This window comes from Haemaphysalis longicornis, unplaced genomic scaffold, assembly GCF_048455015.1.
Source record: "Haemaphysalis longicornis isolate Haplotype H1 unplaced genomic scaffold, Haemaphysalis longicornis Haplotype H1 scaffold_4, whole genome shotgun sequence".
NCBI classification, from domain to species: domain Eukaryota; kingdom Metazoa; phylum Arthropoda; class Arachnida; order Ixodida; family Ixodidae; genus Haemaphysalis; species Haemaphysalis longicornis.
The window spans coordinates 180,711,917-180,731,825 of record NW_027526361.1 but is presented as its reverse complement, the minus strand read 5'-3'; the positions used below and the strand labels follow the sequence as shown (position 1 = coordinate 180,731,825).

The 19,909-nt window shown below is 46.9% G+C and overlaps 1 protein-coding gene across 3 annotated transcripts in view; it reads right to left on the bottom strand.

The window, feature by feature from the left end:
- The window catches only part of LOC144179539 (uncharacterized), an 80,775-nt gene that overhangs the window by 40,113 nt on the left and 20,753 nt on the right, over positions 1 to 19,909 (bottom strand). For all 3 annotated transcript variants that reach the window (XM_077707929.1, XM_077707930.1, XM_077707931.1), the window contains 3 exons: positions 16,005 to 16,103; positions 13,955 to 14,030; positions 3,212 to 3,475 (listed from right to left, as the gene is read on the bottom strand). In XM_077707929.1, the coding sequence (XP_077564055.1) occupies positions 3,212 to 3,475; positions 13,955 to 14,030; positions 16,005 to 16,103 (439 nt within the window). The remainder of the gene's footprint in view (positions 1 to 3,211; positions 3,476 to 13,954; positions 14,031 to 16,004; positions 16,104 to 19,909) is intronic.

Sequence of the window (19,909 nt, the reverse complement as noted above, 5' to 3'; positions counted from 1 at the left end):
ATGTCCCAATTTCTATCCCACTGAGCGCAAAGTAATGCCCCGACTCCAATGTGAGTGCAATTATTCACATATCTGTTGACCCCACCGTTGAGAATCGGGTTCAAACATGGCAGACGATGCACGCCGGTGTTTTTTTTTTTTTTTGTGCAAGTTGCGGACGCGCTGGCACAAGCATGTCTGTGGCGAAGAGGCACAGACATGGCCGTCTCCAGTGTTGCCAAGCGAAGAAATTGACAGCTAAACTTTTTTTTGTGAATACCATCTAGACGATCTATCACGCGTGCACAACTCTGCAATCCCGCTCAACCCAAAATGGCACAGCCACAGTTGTTCAGGGCGGTCACAGCTCATTGCTTTGAGTGGAAGACGGTTCTACAAAGCACAATTTCTGCCCAAACAACACTTTTTTTAGGTTACGATGGTTTTCCATTCACGAGGTTAAAACAATGTCCCCAGATACTCACTAAAGCAAAAGCATGGTGTGCCTCATGAGACAAGAAACCCAGCAGCAATGTGAGCAGTAAATGGCCCCGAAATTCTCCGTGCTTTCGATTAAAAAAACAGAAAAACCTTGCATGCACAATAATGGAACCCAGGAATCCAAGGTGAAAGGCAAGTTTCTCAACCACTACTGCAGCCGTATGCCACACTTAACACAGCTTCCGAGGTGCACTTAAATCTGCTTACGTTTTTCGAAAGTGAAAGAATTACGGCTTCGCCCGGAGACACTTCACTGCTACATCGCATGTGCGTCATGCTCATTTCAAGAGACCACCATATTACAAATTCGTGGCTGTTCAGCAGAGAGTTTCGAAGAGCCCTCGGACTGGTTGCATACTTACTCATTGGCGATAACAGCTGCCATAAGCTTGCACTGGAGATCAACAAGCCCAGCCACACTCCTACATACCCACTCAAGTGAAGATGACTTCCGCCATTAGGTTAATTTCTGAATCACCAATTCTAACTGCCGTAATGCTTTCATCGTTAAAGCACATAAGCGTACCATATTTTCGCGCGTATAACCGCACTTGCATATATAATCCGCACCCCCACTTTCAGCCCACTGGAAAAGAAAAAAAAAATCCTCGCGTATTGCCCGCACATTTGATACAAGAAAGGCTGCACCAAAGCTGTCAACTCAGCCCAAGCAACAAAGATGCCCTAGCAACACATCACATACTATGTAGACAGAAAAAGTGTACGTTTAGTAAGTAGAACACACTGACTCCAAGGTGTAAGTCAAAATTCACTGTGTCACTACTCTCGCTAGAGCTATCACTTGAGCCGCAGTCCTCACTGTTGTACACAAGGTCATCTTCACAGCACAACACACATTGCCATGAAACTGCACTAAGGGAATAACCCCGCACGCCCACTTTGCCGCTTAAATTTTCGCATTTTTTGATGCAGGTTATACGCCCAAAAATACGGTACTTCAGTGCCTGCACCCAGTAATTTCGTTTCCCCACATGTGCACAAAAAGAAACTCATTTTTAGTATTGCCAAGTCAGCAAATGACAAGCGTCGTCCCTCAACAATTAAACAGCCCTCACTCGTAATTTCCACACCGGGTGAGTGCAGCCCACGCACATCATGGGCTCTCAATTGACAATGTTTCTCCCTCGCAAGCCTATGCGCACGAGTTGCGGCGGAGACAAGCGGCACGAACAAATGGAAAGCAATAAGCCACAGCTAGCCCAAAATTGAACAATCACAAGCTTATATTGGTTCGACGCCCCAAACATGAGTTCTGAGAGACGGACGACATTTCGCACTATGCAGTTACTCACTTCGCCATAACAAGTTTTGATAGCGATTGGTGCTTGGTTTTATCAAGAAATGCTTATTTGCTTTTTTTATGCATATTTCCAGGTACAGCTTTCTTACAAAAGTAACTGGCACTCTACTGTATTTTTGTTTAGTTGCAAAAAGAAACTGAGCTAAATATTCCCACAGTAGTATGTATGGCCTGCAGCTCATTGGGGCTAAATGGCACAAAAAAGTGAAAAGAATTGTGTTTTTCCCGATACTTTTCCCAGGCAAGCATGTTCACCTCATCATGCACATTTCTCAACTTCTTTTACACACTTTCTCAATCTACATACAGCTATGACTGCCTGCCCAATTGCAATAAAATCAGGAAGGTAGGTCCAACTTTGGGCAGTCTCTTTTTTTAAGATGCAGCCCACAGTGCAAATACTGAAATTTTCCGGCTGGACTAAGTAGGAATGCTTACAGAAAGACGCTCAGAAAGCCTGAAATAAAGAAACAAAACTATGACAATGTTGAGTGATAGGCGATTACTCCTAAGCATTATTGTTGCCTCAGTTCAAGATTGATGCTTGTGGTTTTGTAGTGAACATGTTACTTGATGCATCCCCTACTCAGGCATTCCCCAGGCCAGCGTGCTGGGCCCCTCGCTTTTTTAATTTTCATTAATGATTTGCCTAACACAGTTTTATCTCAAACAATTCCGTCCGGGTAAAAGTATAAATACCTGAATAAATACAGTACAACCCCACCCGCCGCGGTGGCTCAGTGGCTAAGGCGTTGCGCTGCTGAGCACGAGGTCACGGGTTCGATTTCCGGCCGCGGCGGCCGCTTTTTCGAGATTTCCGGCCGAGATTTCGGCGCACGATAAAGATCCCCAGGTGGTCAAAATTAATCTGGAGTCCTCCACTATGGCGCGCCTCATCGCCTGCGTTGCGTCGGCGCGTTAAACCCCTCAATCAATCAATCAACAGTACAACCCTCACCAAAAATGCAAAAATTTAAGCGGCAAAGTAGGGGTGCGGGTAATACGCGGGGTGATTCCCTTAGTGCAGCTTTACAGCAATGTGCATTATGCCGTGAAGATGACCTTGTGTACAACAGTGAGGACTGCGGCTCAAGTGATAGCTCTAGCGAGAGCAGTGACACTGACTGAATTTTGACTTTCACCTTGCAGTCGGTGTATTTTACTTACTATATATAGTGTGCTTTTTCTGTCTACATAGTATGTGATGTGTTGCTTGGGCAGCTTTGTTGCTTGGGCTGAGTTGACAGCTTTGGTGCAGCCTTTGGTGTATCAAATGTGCGGGCAATACACGAGGATTTTTTTTTTTTTCTTTTCCAGCGGGCTGAAAGTGGAAGTGCAGATTATATGCAAGGGCGGGTTATACGTGCGAAAATACAGTAAATGAATACATATATAAACGACAGCCCTCACCTGCAGCTGCTCCAGTTGCGTCCAGTGCGACACCGCGGCGGAGCAGGGCCCGCACGGCGACCGCATTTCCGGCCAGGGTGGCGCCCATGAGTGCCGCGTGCAGGGGGGCTGCCGAGTGCCGCGACAGCAGCATGGTGACTAGCGCCTCGCTCTCTCCAGTCGGGGGGCCACAGCAGGCGTGGCCCAGGGGCGTGGCACCCGTGCGGTCGGCCAGCGATGGGTCGGCACGCCGGTCCAGCAGCAGCTGCACCACCTCCCTCCGGCCTGCAGCAAAGGAAGGACCGTGACCGGGGACTGTGGAGACAAAACACGTCACTGCAAAGGCTGCTCTGCGTCGAGCACGACGACGGCAGTTTTATCGCAAACGCCAAACAAACCGTGAAGAGACTAAGGAAAGCAATTCCCTTCAGACGTCACACGACCTGATTGTCGGCTGCCCGTCAAAGCCAACGCCAGGAAACGCGATTGGGCAATTGCAGTGAGGTCTCTAGTTTCATTCGATCATATCACTTCAATGCTAACATGCAGTTAGCGTACCAATTTATTTATTTATTTATTTTAATACCTTCAATGCCCGGAGGGCGTCACAGAAGGGAGTGGTTAGGTTGCAAATACAAAAACAGTTGTACATGGAGAGAAGATTTAGGTTACACAAGAAATGCGGTTTAGATAAAACAAACAATAAGATTTCCAGAAGTTATACGCTACTAGTGGTAATATACAGGTTCAAACAAAGAAGTAAATACAAAGCAAGCGTAAGAACAAATGCAATTAAATGCACCTCTCAAAAAATCTGCATAGAAGACCGAAAAAAAATACAATCGAAAGTACAGGCAAAAGAATATGCAAGGTGAACATACGGACACATGAAAAAATAATAAACTCACCCACCAAAAAGAAATCAGCATAAAAGATTAGAATACCGAAATAAGTATCCAATGAATATACAATGCACGTATCTGGATAACAAGAAGGAAAGAACTGTTTACTGGGAACGAAAGTAGCTTCCAGCGGCCGTTCGAAATGTGGCGATTGAGGTTGGTGGTTGAGTTGTTAGCATTATACCAATAACTAAGCTTTTCGTGCAGGTTCATATTACGTCACAGCTGCCCATAATACATCGCTATGCCATGGAATTTGAAAATTTCCCAATATTTCTTGCGCCTTTTCGGTTAATAAACAAGCGCCTTCCATGTCTGGAATGGAGCTCAGTGAGACACCAAGCGCTAGCTCTGTCAAATGGAACAAAGCTGTACACTGTCTCCATGGCCCCTTTATTGGCGCCCGGCCGTCACGTGTTGCTGCTCTTCTGAGAACAGCACGTGTACCCAGTTCGCATCCTGCCATGCAAGCATAGGGGAGAAGCACTCCTCTTGGGAGGGAATGCGTTTCCCAATCACAGCCACAGCAAATGTGCTGAAACAACAGCGATGAGCGCTCCCTCTGGAGCTACTGAAGGTCGGCAGTATGAGGCTAACGAATGCACCAACCTGGGCAAATCGGAGAGAGACGGCTGAGGCAAGCAGGAAGGAGCGATCCTTTGCGGCCTCAACAGTGATACAAAAACAAAATAAGCTAGCGCACACAAGGAGCCCAATGAGAATAGTTCCCAGTTTACCAGCAGGCAGAACACTCAGTGAAAAACTGTGCACCCAATGTCACTAGAAATCTGAGCAGGGTGCTGAATACAGAAAAAAGTTTATCCTTGCTCTCAAGCTACCACGCCCAAGTTGCCGTTTATCCTATGATCAAAATGGTTCATCTCCACCCGGAAAGCGCTGCCTGCTGAAACTCATGTCCCCCAGCTCCCTCGGTTCTTCAACTCTACTACGACTGAACAGGCCCTCACTCCACGGTGGTGCCAGAAGGTATGGCAGCAGTGGGTCGTAACAACAGCTCTGCAATGGCTAGGGAATTCATGACGGACGCTGCCTACATGCTTCCACATCTGCTGCCCAGCCATGCTCCACCGAGGCTACAGGGCCCTTTGCCTCACCCCTACAACAAGATGGTTCAATCTTGATCTGCCTCTGACCAAATGTGTGTAAACAGCCTGACCGTCACCTGCCATCGTGTTTTGTCCTCAGGGTGGAGTTTTCCCTCCCTGTCTCCCTCTCTTCTTACCAATCTTTCCAACATGGTACTTTAAATTTCACGGCCCAGCCTGTGCCCATGGCTTTCCCACAAATTGGCATAGATTTCCGAAGAGCAGAACCAGAGTTCGTACGGGCTTCAAAAGCAAAAATTCAAGGGTTTTCAAGGACTTTCAAGCACCAGCAAACACATTTTCAAAGACCCCATCTTATGTTTTATCTGGGATTATTTATAACTTTCTAAACGAAATGCAAAATTTTAATATTGCCTAATACCGAAGAACATTATTGCACATTTAGATAGGTGCTATGGGTTCATGAATGCTCCCCCAGGTTTTTTTTTTTTTTCATAGTTTATATTTAGAGGTTTTTCTTTTTTCTTGGTGTTTTGCTGAGGCTGTTTGATTTCAAAACTTAGTTAATGTTGCCTGCATCTCCTGCTTTGTCAGCAAGAGTATCAGCTGAAATTAACTCAGCAAGTGTTGCTGCATGGCAGGATGAACTATGTACATGTGCACCATTTGCACGTAAAAGCAAACGCAAATGGAGCGTATGAGGCACAGCAAACATGCAATGAAAGGCCGTCCACAGACTAGCTGGAACATGCAAGATAGAGAACAGAAGCCGGCTTTCACGGGATTGTATCGTGACACGAATTCTATTGAGGAGTGCTTCTCCCAATGTTGCCTCGTAATAATGAGAATCCACAACTCGTAATTTCACGCAATACACTGAAACTTGATTGTTACAATGTTTCTGTACATTTTTAACACCTAAAATTGACAAACACTTTAAATTCTTGTGAAAAGATAGGACCATTGGTTATCTCCTGAAAAATCAAGGGTTTTCAAGGACCCTTTAAAAATCCCAGGACTTTCCAGGCCTTAAAATTTCCACTTCTAAATTCAAGGGTTTTCAATGTTTTCAAGGACCTGTGCGAACCTTGAGTACGGCATGCATGGCACAAATGTCTGAACAATTTGAGTGTGTGCGTGGGTGCGTGACTTCGTTTACTGCCAAAGTAAAACAAACCACGCGAAGTTTAAGGGGCCATAAAGACAAGATACAACTTTGCATGACGTGAGGCTAGCTCACAGCCCTTGGTAACTCACTCAACTTCAGCTTCGAAAGTGATTTTTTAACCAGCCAATAAAAGATATGAAATATTCGAACACTTCAAAATTTCGTGCAACATTTCGGCAGTAATGTAATAGGGGGAAATACCAGAAAGAATTATCAAATGCCTATTCTGTTCCTTGCGCTCGTATCACAGCATTTTGATATATTATAAGCATGAATGAGAGGTTACGAAGGGCTTTTATGGTGTTTTTATAGCGCCTATAAATGCCAATTTTGGCATTTCTGCCTAAATGACTACAAAAGCTTATAAATTACTATGTATTTTTAATGCCTATTTTCAAAATTGGCACCTCTATGAAAACTATTTAGCCTCAACTTCTGCTTTCGGGTGCTGTTTGAGATTTTTAGGCACGTTACCGGACAGCGCTGACTGTTCAGAGCTCCATAGATTCCACATAGTCCTTCAGTCCAACTAACTCCCGAAAAACAACCGCCGGCACCGCCAGCTCATTCTCGGTGACATGAGGCAAAATTTTGAATACTAGAACAATCTAGAGAGTTTCCTGTTGTTCCCACAATTTTTACAGTATTTCTTAGATTACCAAAACTTGTTGTTGAGCTAGTTGGTACATATTTTAAGGAAGAGAAAACGTGGCACAAACAAGACGTAGACGAGTTTCTTTCGTCCACGTCTTGTTTGCGCCACGTTTTCGTCTTTCTTAGATTACGTTCCGCGTGCTCTCCAAACAGATTTCTCAACCACGTGCAGTCGCATCCTCGTTTCTAGATGCGTACTCAAATCCAACTGTATTTTCAACGCAATGGTTGGGCATATAGAACACGCTTTTGTGAGCAGACTGCTCCCATAATGAAGAGCCAATGGCAAAACGCCACTGTGCAGTGTTGGGACTGCGCATCCCACCGCAGTCACCAATGCCGGGAATCAGCCATCCCGACGCTGTCACCACTCTGGGGACTGGACCCTCTCACCGCAGCCACCACTGTTGCGGCTGGCCATCCAAGCGCAGCCACCGGTGTAGCAGCGTTGCCTTGCTCCGTCCACTATCGACGTGGCACAGAGCAGAGGGATTGTGCCACCGAAAAGTTGAAGCAACATTTATATACAGTATTTACGAGGGTAACAGCAGCGTTACATGGCTCGCACAAAGGCGACAGCACCTCTCCACTCGGTGCCTCCGAAAAGCGCCGCCGAAAAAATGCTGCGAAGAATGCCTACGATAAAAGTGCCTCCAGGTGGGTTTTTATACCCGCTCCAATCACGACTCTCGCTGGCCAAAGTTTGGAATTGGACGAATGGAGGCGAAGCGGTTGCGTCAGCCGAGCCGCCACCATGGGGAGAGGGAGGGCAACGCCCACGCCGTCTCCGCGAAGCCGCCTCCAAGCAGGCAGCCGCATGTCGGCCGTTCACCTGATGCGTGATTCGGCCGAGCCGCCACGACGCAGACGGATGAGGCAACTCTGCAGCAGTGCATGTTTGAGCCTTTCGGCCACGGGCAGCTTGGTCTGGTTTGGACGAGGCGTGAATCCGCACCGCTGTCGGTGCGTCGCCCCGTGCGACGAATCTGGGCCTGGCGCTCTAGCACAACAGCAGCTGCCTTTCCTTACGCCTTAAAACTCGCACTGCCGATGGGCTCTAAAACACGCCTTGCCATCAAAAATCTGTTCAACTGCTAAACGCCTCTTGAAAAACGCCGTTCGAGCATGCACAGGTATATTTAGCAGTTTTTGAACATACTGATTGGTGAATTAGGATATCACTGTACATGAGAAAACTGCTGCTAGAGTTGTACCCAGCAGTTCTCGTGTAAAAGCGTAATAATTTCTTGATAAATCGTAGTCCCTATTGCATCTATTATTCGTGTAGGTTTCCGTCACGTGGTAATTAAATTGCATCAGGCAGATATCAACTATATGACAACACAAGTTGCCACTGATCCTAATCACTGCAGCCCACTGTTCCTCTGCGCGACGAGAAGCACAATTTGGTGAGTGTTTTGAACGTGACGCGAGTCGTTTCAGTGATTTTTTCAGACTTAATCTGCTTATAAATTACTGCCGTGATGACAAAAAAAGTACGTGAAAAAAATCAGGTAATGTCACGCATTAAGCGCAATGGCTTTTGTGGTCTCTTGGACTGAGGAACAACTCACTTGTCACAAGGCTCAAAATAAAGTTTTTCAACAATAACAGCAAACGCGCGCCCGCGCTGATGTAGTACGGGACCGTCGCCTCAGCGGAGTGACACAATGCGAAAGCTACTGCCCTTCTTAACCTGTGCCCGAGTATAGCCCTTTTTAAATCAGTATTTAGGTGCTCCTTTTCATGCCTGTTTCCCTGTGTGCGATGCTTGAGCAAGCGACAGCGGCCACTGAACATGAATGCGAGCACTGTGCCTGTTGGATTAAGCCAATGGATCGCCATTAGTTCAGCAGTTGTATGGGACAATTTAACGGCTATGTTGAGCAGTTGGCGCCTTTGTGCCATCATAAACAATAATAATTTTCGTTTTCCTGTCGTAGACACAGGTCACACATGTCTTCATATGAAATTATTTGCATTCGTGTAAAAAATCATAGTGCCTATATTTTCAGCATTGGAAACTGAAAACGTTGTTTTGCCTGCCTGTTTTTAATGCCTGAAATGTGCTTTTTTTAATTAAGGCCTCAAGATCTGACTTCTAGTTCTCAGCGTGTTACGGCCCATGAGCATTTTGGGGGAAAACCACACTGGTGCACCTGCACAGCCCCCAATCACACAGACAAAGATGCCATAAGGACTCGGCAAGGAAGGGGCTGCATCTGCTCCATCTGTTCTCCTTAATGAGACAGACAAGCAAGCGTTGTCGGGTATATTTTCTCTGTCCCAATGGAAGGGCATCATTAAAACACCTTAACACAAAACGGTTTTGCTGATAGCGCCCTAGAACTTTTGAAACCGCAATTCTTACATCTACTAGCCATACGTGTCCCACCAAAGTCAACCGTGACCGTGAGTTGTGCGGCGGTGGCAACTTTTAACTGCACGTGAGGTAAAAAGAGGCGTTGTCCCCGGCTAATACCCGTGCTACACAAGCGTTTCGAAGGCCTTCGAGTCGAATGTCATTTGACTCAAATGACGCCTTTGAGCTGCTACACGACGTTTTTCAAAGGTATTTGGTTAAAATGGCATTTGAGTCAAAGGAGCACGACAACTGACCTTTGAAAGTCTCAAAGGCCTTTGAAACACGAACAGTCGTACCCTCGGGCTCAGTTTCTGGAAGCCGTAAGGACAAAAACAATTATTTACGAGTAAAACTGTGCTTCAAGTGCAAGAACTTCATAATTTTTCACTTGTTCACTTGTTTTCGTTCACTGTCACTCGCTCTACGATTACGAGGTAACTTGGTACACCGAGACAAAAAGAAACTGGCTGCCTTGTGCATGTTTTGTGCGCGCTTGTAGATTGTTATCAATTTGATCACTAATAATTGCTTTCTTGCCCGTTTTTACTCTAAAATTAAATTTTCGCCAAGAACGAAACATGGCAGCAGTGGTGACACCAAAACATGGCGGGCAAACGCGGAAACTTTCAACTGCCTTTGAGAATGGCCGTGTAGATCGACAGAACTCGTTCCAGTTCGAATGACATTTGAAATTTCGAAGGTCATTCGACTCAAATGACCTTCCACACGCTCGTGTAGCACGGGTATAAAACAACAATACTTTGCAACCTTTCCCATTCCTTTATGCGGTGTTTGAATTATGAGTTGAAATCGATGGAACAGGTTGGGCACGTAATGTAGTGTCACTTCTAGACACTACGTGTCGCCACCTTCCACACTTCGAAAATTTTAGTGCGAAATTAAAATTATTTCTGCCTCTTTACTTGGAAATTTGTTGAGGTTACCCCCAGTATATAAAACGCTGGCTTTTGTTAGAGCTAGGCGACGTGTGCTCCACAAAAATTGGTTGTCTGTCCCTTTAAACGAGTACTAACACGAAATTTCCGTGTTACTTTTTTTCACCGTTATGGGTGCCTTCCAGCCCACTAATCATAGAATGGCGCATTAAATCGTCAATTGCAGCATAAATACTTAATTAGAGCCTCGTTTATTCGTGCCACTTTTGGTTTCAACAAAACAAACACCAAGGCAACTGCCATGACAGGAGGGCGTACGTGACGTCACCGTTCTCGTCCCACCACTGCCCGTCTGAACGTGTGCACTTCCAGACAGGGTGAGGTCTCCACCATCTCCACGTGCATGGGCAGCATGACGTCAGCCCCAGAACCGTGACGTGGTACGCACGTTGGCCACGTCACGGCAGCCCTGACGTCGGCAATTTGGGGCAGTTACCTCAGCTTTGAAATTTTGTGTCAGTACTCCTTTAATGTCTAGCTTACGGTATAAGTCGGAATATAGGTCGGCCCCCTTACCTTGAGGCCAAGAAATGGGGAGAAAAAATACTAGGTACATAACATTGTTGTACTGCAGCTATAAGCTATTTTTATTAAGTGATAGCAGCGATGTACCTAGCACAAGACAGGACGAGATGTTCTCCATTGATGTGTTTGTTTTCCAAGTTCAGTCGATGCTAAGATGGCTTGGGGATTCCTGAGAAAAGGGAGCCAATCCTACGAAAATCTAAATGCTCTTAAAGGGGCACTGACCCCAATTTTCGGCGTTAATATTATTGCACAGTTCGCTTCCTTTACTCGACAGAGTACTCTGGCTGAAATATGAGCGGCCTGCGACGCGAAGAACATGCTTCAATTGGATCTCATTTATCGCGCCGAAAGAACAGCACGCGGAGTGACACTCAGCAAATGGACATCAGCGTGACATCACCCCGTGGTAGCCAAAAGAAGTGACGTGACCAGCGCTCGTCAAAAACTCGTGACGTCACTTCACGCATGCGGCCCCGCGAGCGGCAACTGGGCCGGCGCGTTCACAAACAGGTGTACGTAGCCAGAGCTACAGGCATAACTGCTGCCCAGAAAGGCACTGCTGGCAAAAATGAAGTTCCACACACGGGAAAGGAAGCGATAATATAGCCCGGAATCGCAACAGAAGTCGCCATCAGAACTTTTATTGAAAGCGGTCGTCAAATTTCCGCATCAATGGTAGGCCTAGCAATTTCAGGCAGCTCAGCCGTTCAGCTCCGGCGGTGGCGCGGTCGAAACAACGCCCCCACCAGCCTCCGCGGTGTTTTGACGTCCGCACAAAGCGGTGAGGTCATGCCGGGATTCTGTCATATGCTCCTTTCGGGCAGAAAGTACGGGAACTTGAAACACACGATTTTCAGGCCGTTCAACGTAATTAATTATCGCGCGCTAAAGTATTTAAAGTAGGGGTGTGCGAATATTCGAAACTTCGAATATTCGATTCGAATTTTTTGGTATTCGATTCGATTCGAACGACACTTTTATGGTTCGAAATATTCGAACCACCCAAACCTAAAAAAAATAAAAAAATAAATCAGAGTGTGTCTCAGCAGCAAAGTCGCGAAGCATATAGGTACCCGGCGAACGGTACGTGCTTTCGCAGACTGTATCGGTGTTGTTTTCTGCTCGCGAAAACGCTCTGCGCACGCCCAACGCGTGCTGACACCGCCGGGAAACCACCCCCACGCAGCGCGGCCGGCGGCGCCAACATGGCGTCGGCTCCAGCCGCGAAGTGGCGCGGGCGCTCGAGCGACCGTTTCTAACCGCTCTTTAAAATGCGGCTCAAGGGAGACACGAAGTTGCTTGTGCGGTAAAGGAGCTGATAATGCAGGCGAAAACGGTACTATAAAACATAATCCGCGCCGCTAGAAAGCAGCCGTAAAATATTTGCCGGCGTGCTAAGCCTAACCATCTCCGGCGGGGCCAAGCCGGCTGTCTCGATCTCATCGCAAGTAGTCAGGCTCCTCCATTCTGCCGCGCGCGTCGTGCGTCATTTTCTGACCGAGGTAGGCGCTACCGCGGTCGCGAAATCGTCGATGAGGGCGTGAAAATACAGCGCTCGCAGAGCCGAGGCTAGCGAATCGCGTGCAAAAACGCACCATGCGGTTCACGCTTGACTGTTGCGGCGTGTAGCGAGCTTGCGCACAGTGAGTGAGGAGACGAGCGCCAAGCTTTACGTGCTCCAGAAAGGACTGCTTTGCGACATGGGGGTTAAAAAAAGCAGAAAGAATCACGAATTTCTTCATGCGAAAGTAGGAAAAGAAATAAACGAAAACTTTATTTTCAGCGCTCAATTTTTTGGTCTGTGTTGGTTCATACGAATTTCGGATGATACGAATATTTTTCGCGGTCCCGCAAGATTAGTATCATCGAGATTTTACTGTATCAGCGCGCGGCAATGTTCACGGGCTCGGGCATGCCAGCCACTAGTGTCTCAAGTGAACGGCTGCTTTCGGTATCTGGTGGAGTCGTGACGAGCAGGAGGTTGTCACTGCTCCCCGAACATGTCGAGCAGTTAACCTTTCTCCATGTTAACATTTAAGTGAGTGCAGACCTTAACCTGTTGAGTGCAATGGTATTGTGTAATTTCTAATTTTACTTTGTATGATTTGTCGTGCAATAAAGTTGCAGTTTTTGTGTCTCTAGATGGTGAAAACTTTAATTTTACAAAAAACAATAAGTATTCGTATTCGAAAAATATTCGAAAAATATTCGATTCGATTCGAACGTTGTTTTTATTATTCGAATTCGCTTCGAAATTAAAAAAATTGATATTCGCACACCCCTAATTTAAAGTGCTGTTTTGGGTTCGCCAGACCATTAAAAGCATCGATAAAAGCAACAAAAATGGAACATAAAATTTTCCTGTCAGTACTCCTTTTAACACGTTTCTTCTCACTCTCTTCCAACTGCGGTTGACTTTAGATGTAGACGCACACCAACTAGCTCAGACCCGCGCAATTCAGTTGAAACTCGATTTTACGAATTTCCCGATTTAACGAACAAATTCGGACTCCTTCTGCAGTTGCCCATAGGCTTAATGCTTTTATGACCTCGAAATAACGAAACAAACTTCGCCGCCAAACCCGATTTAACAAAGCCTTCCGGGAAAAAAAGATGCATGGAAGAGTTTTTTTCCAAATTTATGGCGTCTAGAATGTGGCCGACCTAGGAAATGCTGTTTACCCTCCTGTCTTGCTCTTAGAAGCTGCGTGGCCACAATGCTGCCGTTCTCCGAGGTGGGCGCCTGTTCACATTTGAGATGACACAAGAAAGCCACAGCTCTGCTGCTTCAGCAGCTTTTACACTGGGTCGGACTGGGCTTAATTCTCTCTCTGCCATGTACTTTCGTTTCCGCAGAGAAGAGAAATGAATGCATAAGTGTCACAACAAGAAAGTGAGGGACATGTGCTTGGTGAACAAACACGGGCTTTGCGCGAAGAAGACAATGCGTACAGGAAGGACAGGACGAAGGACGACATTGTGCTTGTCCTGTCCTTCCTATATGTGTTGTCTTCTTCGCGCAAAGCCCGTGTTTTTTCCCCAAACATGCACCAACTCGCCCAACAGCAAGTTCTGCTGAGCACGTTTTCGGGCTCACCCTGCTAGCAGACGTGGCTGCACTCACCCAAGATGGCCGCCCAGTGCAGGGGTGTGCGGAAGAGGTCGTCCAGGGCGTTCACCTCGCACTCGCTCCACGACGTCTGCACAGTGCACGGCCAACACTCGGTTCCGGGCGGAAACGGCAGGCGGGAAGAGGAGGCGGGGAAAGGCAGCCAGTCTAGGAGGCTCGCTGCACTGAACTACACCTGGCGAATCTAAGGGGAAGGCGAGGTGCTTTACAAAGGAACGAGGCTGGTTTAATAAGAAAGCACACTGATGCCAATAACAAGGTTGACATCCACCATAGGTGAACCCAAACGTTCTCTCGCTTGCCAAATGTCCATGAAAGGAAAAACCTTTTTCTCTCTGGGACACCTCTAAATTGGCCCAGTGGACGACATGCTTTGGTTGCACTGGGGCATAGCAAGTGCTCGGTCAGTGTTGTCATGATTCAGGAAACAATTTACAGTTTGCCTGCAACTTCACTTGCAAACTTAGATTCAATACAGGCGAGCCCGCTTATAACGAACACAACGGGAAACCGAAATCACTTTGTTATATCCGCTTTTCGCTATATCTGGACAGAAAATCCATGTATACCAATGGTAACGAGAAACGAATATTTGTTCGTTATAGCCGCTATATCGTTAAAACCGGGTTCGCTATAAGTGGGCTATACTGTATCTCGGAGCCTCAATTTGCTTTACACAAGCAAAAACTGCGTGCAAGTGATGGTGAGTAGGCGTGGCTGAATGGTTTTATTTGTAAACAAGGCAAGCAGCACAGAGCGTTTATATAGCTTAGGATAAGGTAAAGAACTTTTTGACTGTGACTTCCTTCACTGTGCTAACATCCAAGAGTCATTTATGCACGAAGCTCAGCAGCATTTTACAATTAAAATAAAAGTGAAAAATAGTTATGCACATAAATATCGCTTTGCTGTCTCGCTCTGTTCCCAATAGATGCATCAGCGATATACAAACAGTGCTGCCTAGTTTGCTTCGTTCAGTGGTTAGTAGAAGAGAGATTCCACTTCCTTTTTTGGGCCACACAGTGTCTCTTGAGTCCTGGTTGTCTGCTTCGTCACATCCGCCGGTTTTGGAGCGACACTTAGGCACTGGCCTTATGTACCCCACAAGTTGAGAAACCCGTCACTGCGAGCAGCAGATGGCCCCAAAATTCCACGCGCACACTTACGATGCCCCTTCCTCGACTCTCTGCACAACGTGAGCGCAGGAACAGGAGGTATTGGTAAAGCAAAAAGAGCAGCTGTGTGCCACATCAAGGACCACGTGGAAGACGTGCTGCTGCCAGTGCACTGACTTCAGCACATAGTACCAGAGTTCTTGAAGCCTGATGGACTAGTGTGTGCCCCTGCACTGTCTAAGGTGCTTCAAGGTGTGGGCAAACCAATTTCTGTAGCAAAGTTTGTTTTTGCAATTGTAAAATGAAAAAAAAAAAAAAAAGGAATGACAAGAAAAGTCCCCACTGCTTGAGGCAGGATGCTGTCATGGCACTGTGAAGTAGAACAAGTTGCTAAAACTCCCTATTTCTAGGGACATGCTGCTACAAGTAGAGAGGGCCAGGGGCAGAGCCACTCGAAAGCAGGTGCTGCTCTGTAGAGTGTGTTACATGCACTCAAAAAGTAGCAAACTCTCGTTGCTGTGCATAATGGCAGATTTGTTTTGGTAATTTGGGCTATGGAGTGTGCTGCACAGTTAGGTCGTGTATACCACCTGAAAATTCATCCTCCTTGCTAGTACTGCACAGAAGGGTACGTGAGATACGGTTACTAGGGAAACATGCACAAGGATGATAGGACGGTAACACTGGACGATGCTAGACTTCAAACGAATACTAAAGTCAGCGATGAAGCCTAGCTTCAGTTGAAGTCCGGTGCTTCTTTCCCATTGTTCTTGTGTCCGTCTCGCTGTTAATCATTTTTTATTACGCTCATTACCGACTAGCTCAGCTTTCCAAAACCAGAACAATGAGGGTACCTCACGTGCATTACTGGTGACTCATCCTCCCGCCTAACAGCTCCCGAACGCAGGCAGGTAAGACGGAAGACATACCAGCAGGTCGATGACAGGCAGCGTTCCGGAGGCCACGGCCAGGTGCAGGGGGGTGCAGCCCCGATAGTCCTGCCAGCCCACCAGGGAGGCCTCGCACTCCTGTGTCAGTGCAAGGGGGAGAGCAGAAGGGGACGTACCCGGGCTTAGTGGGAGGAGGCAACACTGTTGGTACAGGCTTCTTGCAACACTGCGGAGGAGAGCCCTACTACACAGAGACACTACACAGAGCCACATTCCTTGCAACCAGTGGAAGGCAGCCATTAGAGGTGCATTATCCTTTGAGGGTCGAATTTTCTGGCCAAATGCGAGACCCCCCAGGGTCGATTTTTGTTATTGCCGAGTTAAATTCTTCGGATGAATCTATTCCGAGAAAAAATTGTCGTAATTTTTTTAGGGTGACCATGAAGTGACAAAAAAAAATCGCTTGTGTTGTTACATACATGTGGTTTGTTCATGAGTAACACAAGAAAAATTATATATAAAAACGAGAGAGTAACAAGCCGACATTGTTTGAGCGAATCGAAATCAGATAGACATCAGTTTCGCAGGCGCAAAAAGCGGGAAGCGCCTGGAGGACGATACCGAAACCAGCCGCTGCGCGTGTGGCCGGATGCGGGAGCGATAGACAGCGCACCTCTCGTAAAATACAAAAAAAAAGGAGAAAAGATCCCCATCAGTGGCCGGCATGAGAAGCGAGAGGCGTCCGGGAGCCAGGTGGGCGATACCCAGTGCACCCCCTCGTTAGCGGATGCGCAAACAATAGCCGGCGTGCCGATGAAGTAAATCATAAAAAAATAAAAAGAAGAGCCATCGGTGCAAGAAAATAATTTGATGTATTTCTGAAGTGTAGCAGCCCATGCCAAGCAAGAGAAGTTGGCGAAAAAGGCGTGCTTTTTAAAGATACAAGCAATGCCGTACATGTACGTCACTGACCATTTTGAAAGTGTTTGCCGATGCCGTACATGTACGGCCGCGACCCTCAAAGGGTTAAAGGGACCCTGCAGCACTTACCTTCGACTACTCGGAATGTATTTTGGTGTAAAGTCTATCGTCCAAGCAATCTCCTCCCTCAAGAATTATGAAAATCCGTTCGCTATCACCAAAACTACGCGCAATGAGAAATCGCGCACAATTGTTCCCTCTCAACTTGACCGCGAACAGTGCGACGAAAGCTGCACACTCTCTCCCTATCACATGCCGGGGAGTTTTCTCCTTTTGTCCGTCTGGTGCCACACAAAAGCAGGCACGGCTACCTGCTTGCAAGCGCATGCTCAGGCTGGTAGGGCATTTTTGAAGCAAGGAACATTTGTTGCCAAGTGGTCTCGTTGAAAGGGGAGCATTGAGTTCGCCGCTCAAACTGTGCGCACTGTAAACAGAAAATAAGCGCCAAAACTGTGCGTACAGGTTCAGGCATAGAAGAGGTTGGTTGGTACACAGCACCTACGACAGCGGAGCGTCGCAGGAAATGCGAGAAATAAGCCACGAAGTTGACCAGCGACAGCCAATAGGACAGCCATGGCCGCTCAAATGACGTCATTTAGGCCATGCCAGGGGTGCATAATGTGGAGAATTGAAGACAGTGCGGTTGGTTTTTCCGCCTCTTTCACAGCGATTTGTGCGCTCACCGCTTTGCGTGCACGTGTAGTATTTGGCTCAGGTATTCCTGGCAGTTTAATCTAAACATCGCGCAGGTTTACTTGCCCTGCTCAAAGAGTGTTGCAGGGTCCCTTTACGTGGCAAGTCTTATAGCAGCTCCTTGGCAGTGCCCCCTCTCGGTGAGGGAGAAGGCACGAGCTTGCCGAGGGGCTCCTCCGAGGAGGCCCCGTCCAGAAGAGGGCCTGCGGTGAACACAGGGTTAAACGCGAAGGCCCCAGCTTTTTCAACTCGGTGGCAACTGCCGACGTGGGGGTTAATGTTGCCATGCCGAAGAGAGGACAGAGGGCAGCCACTGTCCCAGAATGCGTATGAAAGGCGCACCAGGATTGCCCAACACCGCCCTCATGCCTACTCAGATGGACAGGCCGCACTCTTTGTTGCAGCTCTGTTGCTCAGCAAATGTTGCCACGGTGACACCAGAACAGCTGCAAGGCACAAGTTGGTGCCCTTTGACTTGTCAGTTTTGCCACACACCCCATTCTAAAGTCCACCACAGCGGTCTTTCAGCTGCGCAATCACGGGCGCACTGGAAGGAGCACTCTGCTCACCCACCGTGTTTTGTTTTGTGAGGTACCTTCAAGAGCATTTCCCCCAGGATATTACCCTCAGGGACTGGGCCTTAAAGACCTTCTCCTCAAGCCCTGCAATGCTCTGAATGTCCAGCACAGGGGATGACGACCAGGAAGAAACAGAAGATGATGGTAGTTGCAGTGATGTGATTGGGTTGAGCCATTTTGGAGCAGCTTTTGGAGCAGCCAGAACAAGCATTAAGATTTGAGAAATAATGCTAGAAGGGGAGCAAAACAATTGAGAGGAGCCCCAAAAGCAGCATCCTGGGCACACAGAAGTGTTTAAACAAGTAAAATGCCTTCGGTGCAGACGAGTTTCTGCCACACAGATGTCTTTAAGCAGTGACTATGAAATGGCTCAAGACTCAAGCACCGAAAAAGTACAAGCGAGTGTGTACATGCATTCACTGCATGAGCCAACATTTCATGAAAGAAATTGAAGTTTTATTTAAAAAATGGCTATGCGGTAGCATTCCAATCAATGGGCTACAGATCGTTTTGTAAAACCATAATGAACGAAACACAGTAAGATAATGTGGACTGTTTGATGTACGTACAAAACACTAGAACATTTTGAAGCAAGAAACAACTACATGGCAATAAAACACAACATGACTAGAGTAAGCAGAACATGTAATGAAACAAAACAGGAACTTGTGCTAAACCCATGCTTCTCTGGCTAAATATGCATGAAAGTAGAACTACCGCCACTGGTCTAAAGTTTTCTTTTGTGCCATTTTGTCTAGTGCTGCTGCAGTTCTTCTTTTACCCTCAGCTAGAAGAGACTGTCCACTTTCGACATCACCGAAGCTCTCAGACTTTATGCCATGGCTAATCGCTCCGCATTCACGAGCATCTCTTTTGCGGTCTCCACTTCTCGCAGAAGCCTGATTTGGCCATCGTGACTAGGACCAGCCTTGGCTGGGTCAAGACACCACTGCTTAGCTGCCTGACCTTCTTCAGCTGCAATGCACTCTTGGTAGTTTTCGCTGAACGTTCGTACCGCTCTCAAAACCTCTGGTGCCACAGTGAAGTGACTTGCATCTCCTACAAAGTGCTTGGAGAACGAAACGGTGTGCCTGATGCTATTAACATTTTGTATCGTCAACGAAGCCCTTTCATTAAGGTGCCGGCGGTTTTCACTGAAGCCCCTTTCCACATCCGCGTTTCTATGTAGAATGCGAAGCAACGCTTTCACTAGACTGGTCAAGAGAGGAAATTTGCCTTTGTTTTCAGCCTCCAGGGGTGATCCAGCCATTCGAACTATTGGAGCAATTTTTGGAGCTGAAAAAATGTTATTTTGGAGCACTATTGTATCAGAGCTTGATTTTGGAGCAGCTTGGGAGCAGCACAAAACTTATGTTGCAGCTTCACTTATCTGGAGATAAAGAAAGGTGGCAACCATTCAGGCAACGCTAATTACTTCCCCACAGTTGTAGACTCTGAAGCAGGTAACTAAAGCACCAAAAATGTGTGCCCCCACAGCCTTTAGACACCGCTGCAAGTGAAGCAGATGACAAGCGTTTGTTTAACTTAAAAAAAAACACCAAGTAATCATTACAAAAACTTACTGACACCAAAAGGGGGCCCATTTTATTTACAATACAATTATTTCACTATCTCAAACATATTGCACTGATTTGTTGCTTCTTGCCGTTTCGTTCAGTTCATCCAGCTCGG